The sequence below is a fragment of the Micromys minutus genome (assembly GCF_963924665.1).
Source record: "Micromys minutus genome assembly, chromosome: 4".
Classification (NCBI taxonomy): domain Eukaryota; kingdom Metazoa; phylum Chordata; class Mammalia; order Rodentia; family Muridae; genus Micromys; species Micromys minutus.
This window is the reverse complement of record NC_137973.1, coordinates 27,226,205-27,234,024: the sequence shown is the minus strand read 5'-3', so window position 1 is coordinate 27,234,024 and position 7,820 is coordinate 27,226,205. Positions and strand designations below refer to the sequence as shown.

The window sequence follows — 7,820 nt, the reverse complement described above, 5'->3', positions numbered from 1 at the left end:
TATTGGTTCCACACTGGTTGTATAGATTTGTACTCCCATCAGTAATAAAAACGTCTCCACCTTGCTCCACATCTTCACCATTACGAGCTGTCATTTTTGTTGTGGATCTTAGTCATCCTGACATGCGTAAGATGGAATCTCACATAAGTAAAGCTGGATGGATAAGAAGGACTTGTTGGGGAAGGATCATGACCAAAACATACCATATAAAATTTTGAATGTAAAATAATAGTAAATAAAAAAAGAAAAGAAAAATCTGCTTCATGGGAATCAATACCACATGAATATACTCATAACATATTCTTATGTTTTACTATACTATTGAGAACTTCATACACATGTACAGTGAAATATCATAGACACTCTCCATTTTACCCTCCAACCTCCCTCTTATCTCAAAAGCCCTCTCCCTCTCAATTTCATGTTGTCTTCTTTTTTTAAGAACCACTAAGTCCAATCAGTGCCGTTCACATGTACAAAACTGTGGGGGATGGGAAACATACCAATGGCCACGCCCTCAAATCACAATAGTTTTCCCTTTTAGAGAAGCTACCAGCTGACAGTAGCTCCTCAGTAAAAATGAGTGGCTGGAAAGCAACGCCTCTATCAGTTCAGGAATTTCAGCTGGTTTGATCTTGTGTGGATCTTGTAGAGATGACCACAGCTTGTGAGAGTCAACTGATGTGATATCCATGTTGTGTCCAGAAGACTGCTTCCCACCCTCCGTGTCTCGGTTTGTGCTTTTATTACTGTGATAAAACACCATGAACAAAAGCAACTTGGGAAGGAAAGGGTTTATTTCATCTGACAACTCTGTTGTCCATCAGTGGGAAAGTGAGGGCTGGAACTTCAAGCAAGAACCTGGAGTCAGGGACTGAAGCAGGAGAAGTTCTGCTTACTGGCTTGCTCCCCGTGGCTGTCTGCTCAGGGGTGCACCCAGTGAGCTGGGCCCTCCCACATCAATCATCAATCAAGAAAGTGGTCTCAAGTTTTCCCATAGGCTACTCAGTATTCTCCCAACTGAGGTTCCCTCGTCCCAAATGACTCTAGCTTAGACAAGTGGACATACAACTAACCTGCGCGCTCTACCGCTTACTTTCTTTCTGCTTTCTCTTCTCTAATGTTGCCTGAGCCCAGAAAGGAGTGGAGGTTGATAATAACAGCTTATTTTCAGTACATTGGCCAGTTATGCATCTCTGCATCAACTCCTGCTCACTGTAAAAAGAGGTTTCTCCGGTCACTACTGTTATTGGGTAACTAAACACTTTCTGGCCGTATTTTGAAGTCTGTGCCACTGGGGAGGGGGGGATCACATCTAGGGAGCTCATAGGCCCTAGGGTACAAGCCATGTTTCATTAAAAAATTACACACAAAAAAAGCTTAGCATGGTAGCAAATGTGTCTAATTCCAACATTCAGGAAGGTTAAAGCAGGGGGGTTGCAATGAGGCAAGCCCTGACTGAATAATGTGATGTTGTCTCAAAAACCCCAACAGAGAGGAGGTGGGGGAGGGAGGGAGGGAGGAAGGAAGGGAGATCACATACACAATAAACCATACAACGTGCTCTTAAAGATGTTAGAGAGCTGAGGGCAGGGTTGCCATGTGAATGTCGTGATCTGTGGTTGACCCTGTAACTGGACACTGAGCCCTCCAGAGTCTGACTGTTAATATCCGAATCAATGAACCAAGACCCTGTGCCTGGTCCACTGTCATGTTAGGCTCATCGGGGGCTTCAGGAAGTGATCCAGGAAAGGGGGCTGTGTGGCTGAAATCTAATGGTCTGGACATATTGGGACTCCTTAGTGACTTCTTAGTAGTGTCATAGATGCAGGAGCTTAGGTTCCTCAGCCTGTTCTTCCAGAAGGACCAAGGAGAGGCCTTCTGCTTGTCTCACTTGAGGCATTGTTAGCTGACACAACCCAGCACAGTGCCTGACCTGCACAATGGCAGCAGCCACAGCTGTAATGGCAGTGAATAATAGAGGCTGATAGCTGACAATTACTGGGTGTGTGTTTCGGGTACCATTGTGAGGACTTCCCCAATGCTTGACTTACAGAAACCCTCTTAACTCTCAATCCCAGGAGGCACATGCATTACAGACACCATTGTACAGAGGACACTGAGGCCCTCATGTAGGATGAAGGTGGCTTAAGATGGAATGTGACAACATCTGTTTCCTCCACAGACTGTAATGCCTCTGTCCTGACAACTTTCTTATTTTAACTACCAGATAAGGTGGCATCTACTTTCTCCATCCTTCCCCCCATCCATCTCTCCAACAGTTAATCCTCTTTCCTCTGTTCCTTGCAGGACCTTCTCCACTGTCCAATACGTCTTCTTATTGGGGGAATGGTATATATCCACCATGATAAGAGGTAAGTCGACCCCTAGCTGGCAAACAGAACTCAATGCTATATCACAAGTTTCTGACCAATAATCAGCCCATAATTCATACATATTCTCCACCAGGCATGGTTTTATATGATTATGCGTACACCACCTTACCCCCAAAACAACACATCTTTTTTCATCAGCTGATTCTTTTGATACTCCCCAAAGTCTAGTAAAGTGAATGTTACAAGTAAAATTGTCCCTGTGTAAAACATAAGGAAAAATGATGTTGAGACACACATGCTACTCAACATCTTTCCTCAGGCTCATTGAACTTAAAGGTGTTTATGAGTGAGGGCTTCCTGTCAGCATCCTAAGTAGGATGAGTGGCTCATGGGTCCATGAACTCCCACAGCCGGATAGTATTCTCTCTAAGTGGGCAGCAGGGTTGTCTGACAGCAGCAGCTACATGTGTGTGCTGAGAACACAACTGGCTTGGCAGAAACGAAGACATTCTAAAGAAACATTTTGTGGCTCTCAATCTGAAGAAGTGAGTCGTTCCCCAAGATCTCACTGTGGGAGAAGGGAAAGGCACCAGCCAGAGGGGGAGCCTGTCTCTAGGAAAAAGATTTCACACCATTCTAACAACTGCCTTACAGGATCAGTGATGGGCAGGACCACACCTTGACTGGGACAGCTTGACAAGGGACATATTCTTGGCCCTTTGGGTAAATTCCATCTTACTTTAGGAACTTGGAGAGTTCACTGGGTCTGTTTGTCCTTCTTCCCAACATGACCACACAAAGAAAGCTTTCTTTGATTCCCACTTACAGTTTTTCTCTTTTAATTGGCTTACTAGGGATAGGTGGCTGGACCTGACCTGGCGCACAGGTTATGACCTCCAAGTTCAATAACAAGAAGTAAGTAAGCATGTTGGAGGAAAGGCCGAATTTGTAATGACCTGACAATATGGAGCAATCTGAAAGGGGAGTGGCGGGGCTGTGTTTACAGGAAAAGACTAAGACCCCCAGGCTTGTGTCTCAACAGCCAGCCATGAGGAAACCCAGGCAGGGGAAGCAGAACTTGTGGGGAAATTGTCAGGAAGTGTTGGGGGGATGCCAAATGCTCAGGCTGCCAGAGCATCTGTGACTTCGAGGTCAGTGAGACCCACCACCTGTCTGGAGTAAACAGCAGAACCTGCCTGGACCCCAAGGGAAAGCAGCCTAATAACCCAGGATACTGGCTCTTTGATATGAACAAAAGTTAATCTAGAGGGGTCATAGGAGGGACATAGGTCTAAGTCACTAGATTTCAGTTCTATGGGTTCCCTTCCTGGTTTCCTTCCTCAAAAAACCTGCTGAACCAATCATGTGAGGACACTAGGCCAGTTGCAGAAAGATAGAGGTATGCCCTTTGTGGGTCTAGGCTTTGAGGGGAATGGGATACAAACTTCTGCTCAGAGTCTTCAGAAAAGACAGGCCACCAAGTAGAACACTAGCAGTGCCTTGGGGCAAAGAAACCCTTCCTGCAAGAGTATTCTCTCATCTGTGGGCTCCAGGAAGAAGAAGAATGACACAGTCAGGCAGCAATAGGGACCAGTCAGGAGGGCAGGAACCACAGGACTGGACCCACTGAGTCATGAATAGCTCAGAATCAGGAGAAACAGTCATCATCACCGTGTTATGTTAGTAACAACTACACCCAACCACACTTCCCTCAGAAAGCCTTCCATGGCTGACAACTCCCAGCTTCTGTCTGTCACTCTTCCCATGACAGGCATCTGCTGCTTTGTTGGGCTAGGTTGCTGGCTTTGCAGGTAATTGCCTTGACCCTCTGACTCAGCATACACAAAAGCCAGAAAACACTGCTTCCTAGCACACTGGCTCCCACGGTGACATGGGTCACATCCAGGTCAACAACCAGCTTTATCTTCCCCAGGATCGCCAGCATCAGATACCTGGTTCTCCCTCTGGAACCCCTCCCCCCTCCAAAAAAAAAGAATCTGTCCTTGAGGACTAAGACTTTGATATTTACATTTCTCTCCTGTCTCCTCACTTCCTTCTGTCCCTATGTGCAGCAACTGACTTGTCCACACTTTCCAGAATGGGCAGCAACCCCTTATTGAGTCTCCCATCCCTCCCCCACATGATACATCCTCCAAGGTAACCCAATTCCACTACACCATTTTCAAGGATTAAATCCAAATCTCAATGTCCTCCTGAGTAAATGAAGCTCACATTTATTTCCAGAATGCTCTCTGCTGTTCCAGGCATATTATCTGGGTCTCTGCTGCTATTACATCTTCTTGAAACACCTCCTCCTCCCCCTTCCTGGTTCTGGGCATCTCCTGTCTTTCCAGTCTTCTGTGTGTGCAGACTCACAAAAGGACTCCTTCTATGCACCATTATTCGTATGGCTCACCACATGTGCAGTGAATGATGGGTCAGTAATGTCACTGGGAGGTCTTACTTCCTTCTCAGAGGGTGCCCCGGCCCAGAGAAGAGCCCCTTTCTTACAGACGGAGACCAGACAGCAGGCCATCTCACACCTCAGATAAGATTTCTGTTAGCAAGACTGTGTCTCTTGCATCAGATACGGGCACCCTGGATTCAAAGCCAGTATTCATTCCCCCATAAAGCAAGGGATCACTGAAGGCAGAAACCATGTCTCCTGCTCAAAATGATGTTCCTGATAATAAAGACTAAAACTTCTTTTCCTGAACATTAAGGGATACCCAGAACCGTGACCTGAGTACTTCCCAGAAATATTTGTGATATTGTTTGTACGCCCGTGTGCACACCTAAGAAGAAATACATTGCTGAGTTCTGTAAGCTGTTCGTGGTCGGGCCGTGTCTCCGGGCACAGGTTCCGGTGGTGGTGAGAGATCGCCGGTCCTCCCTCTAGTAGAGGTTGTGCTGGGTGCAGTAGTGCATGCACAGCTGCCGGTGGAACTGGAGGTGATAGTCCTTCACCAGCTTGCCCAAGATGTACAGGAACTCATCGAAGCAGATCTGGTTGTCCTTGTTTTTATCAGCCGCACGGAACAGCTCTGCGATGTAGTGTGGCTGCCTGCGGCCCTGCCAAGCACAAAGAGGATCATCAACGCACACTGAGTATCCAGGACACCACTCCTCCTGCTGGGGATGGAGGAAATTACAGCAGCAAGGTCCCCCTTCAAAAAGCATTGTGGGGGGGGGGGGTCTCACACAGAGTATCAATGACAAACAAGGTCACCACATACTACCAAATCAGGCTGAAGAGGCACTGGTGTTAATGGAGACCTTGGATCGCTGGACCTAGAATGGTTTGGGCACAGAGAGCAAAAACAGCCCCTTAAGAAGAGAACTGTAAGTAATTCCTGAATTGAACGCAACAGCCTGGAGATCCCAGAACCACTTTGCATATACAGTCAGTGTCTGTGCTGTCTTCCCAGACGCACTGTAAGCTCTCCACAAGAGAAACTTGGACAGGCGTCCTGAAGGCAAGACACTGCCTTCTTTCTCCATACTGAGAGCTCCTTACAGGGAAGGTTGACCTGTTTCTGTGCATATACACGTCTCCGGCATGACTACAGGACCAAGTCAGGCAGATATCCGCATGCTGTGTGCTACCCTACCTGGGCATTATTTATGAAGCACTGCCTGGTTCATCTATCGTGTGCAGAAAGTGGAATAGGGCAGAGAAATGGTCACAAGAGAGCTGCTCAGAATGTCCTCAGAGGGCCCTGGGGCTGAAGATCCAAATGGTAAAGGAAAGGAAAGGTAGGAGAGGGGTGTGAGGAGAGCCGGGGTTTGTGTGGCCATGCTCATGCAGAAAACAGAGCACCTGGAGAGCATTTGAGGAAAGGAAGATAATGCACTTGTAAGTAGCTGCAGACCTAGAGGACAGCCCCTCATTCTCATAGGAAATGAGCAGCATCCCTCCCCTTACCAGCCCCACCATCCTATAAAACCCCGTCACATCCAGAGTACTACATCTGACGGGCTCTCCTCAGCTCCCTTAGCAATGCTCATCCTTACCAAGCCTACCAAGAGCCCTGCACAAAGGCAATACTAGGGGTTTAATGATGGCAGGCCTGGGCAATTTAAGGAATACTTCCAAGAAGGAAAAATATTTCCTAAAAACAGTTAGCAAGGGACTCACATCCTGCCTATCTTCTAAGCCCTTGAAGGAACGTTCCAGAAAGAATTAGGTTGTCTTTAGGTTCTTTTCTCAAAGCCTGGAAGCAGGTGAAGGAGAGATTTTATTGGAATGAGCTGTGTCTCACTTCCTCTAGAGTTGGCAGGCCAGAGAACCTGGGACAGCACAGACCTCAGAAGACAGCACCCACAGTTTCCTTCCTAAGAAGCACAGTACCTGGGGATTAGAACTAATCACAGACTGGATGAGCAGGCTCTATAAATCCAGGATCTGGGACTGGCTCCATCTGACTCTAGAAGCCCTAGGCATGGGAAGTGGAAAAAGTTATATAGTCCCATGCCCACCAGACCAGGGTAGCCTCCGCAGCCTAAATTCCCTACTCCAAGCTCATGGCAGACACGGTGGGGAAGGGACTTGCACTCCGAGGGCTCACAAAGAGAGTCTTGAGTTTGGGGCAATGTCACTGACTAAAGAGGCTTATGAACAGACAACAGCTTTGAGCCTGTCACGCTCTCGGGACTCGGGAGGCAGAAGAATCTGAAGGCGTGGTGCCAGGCTGTAGTCTCAAGAGATTAGCTTTTCATGGGACTGGAGTGAAACCAAGCAGGTGACTTAAGGAGAGGGAGGAACAGGAAATAAAGCCAACCCTACCCTCTGCATACCCCCGACCCCGGCCCAGGCTCTGTCTGCCGTTCAGGAACAGGAGAGTCTCATGGGAGTCAGTTCCTCCCACCTCACTGCTCACTTCCAATACCACAAACAGCGCTCTCTGGGCGCTTTGGTTCTCACTTCATCCCCCACTCCGGCCCCAGACGCTACATACCAAGGTGTCCATGAAGCGAGGCACGCTGTCCAAGAGCAGGGCTTTCAACTCCTCCAGGGACAAGGTCTCCTTGTCCCCTTCCCGGGCAGCGTAATGATGGAAGCAGTGTATGATTTGGAAGAGGGAGTCCTCCACTGGTGTGTCTGGCATGACTGACAGACCCCCAGGGTACAGGCAGATCTGCAGAGTTGAAGAGAGCCTCTGAGGACAAGAGGGATTCTTCTCCCGGAAACATCAAAACATCGGCAGTCCCTGCCCACTTGCCTGTGCTGCATCTAGAAAGGGGCCTCCTTGCACCCCTGCTGGTTGCATGTGAGCTTGGTTCAAAGGTTCTGCCCTCAAAAAGCTTTCCTACCTGATCTAAGAGTGAGTCCCTGCCTGAAACTGGGGGCTGCCTGGATCTAGGAGTGGTCTTTTCGTTGCTAATAGTCAAAATGGCAACAAACTAAATATGGTTTGAAGCATGGCACTGTGTTCATTTTATGCAATGAAAATATTGAAATCTTTGGAGAGGCAAGATCCCTTC

The 7,820-nt window shown here is 47.9% G+C and overlaps 1 protein-coding gene across 1 annotated transcript; it reads right to left on the bottom strand.

Annotated features, from left to right (window-relative positions):
- Positions 1–5,231: 5,231 nt before the first annotated feature.
- On the bottom strand, positions 5,232–7,444 carry LOC308420224 (protein S100-A15A; the record flags this gene model as incomplete). Its single annotated transcript, XM_080916132.1, has 2 exons — positions 5,232–5,408; positions 7,295–7,444. 2 exons carry the CDS (start codon positions 7,442–7,444, stop codon positions 5,232–5,234), a joined length of 327 nt encoding a protein of 108 aa, XP_080772258.1.
- Between the last annotated feature and the right edge of the window lie 376 nt (positions 7,445–7,820).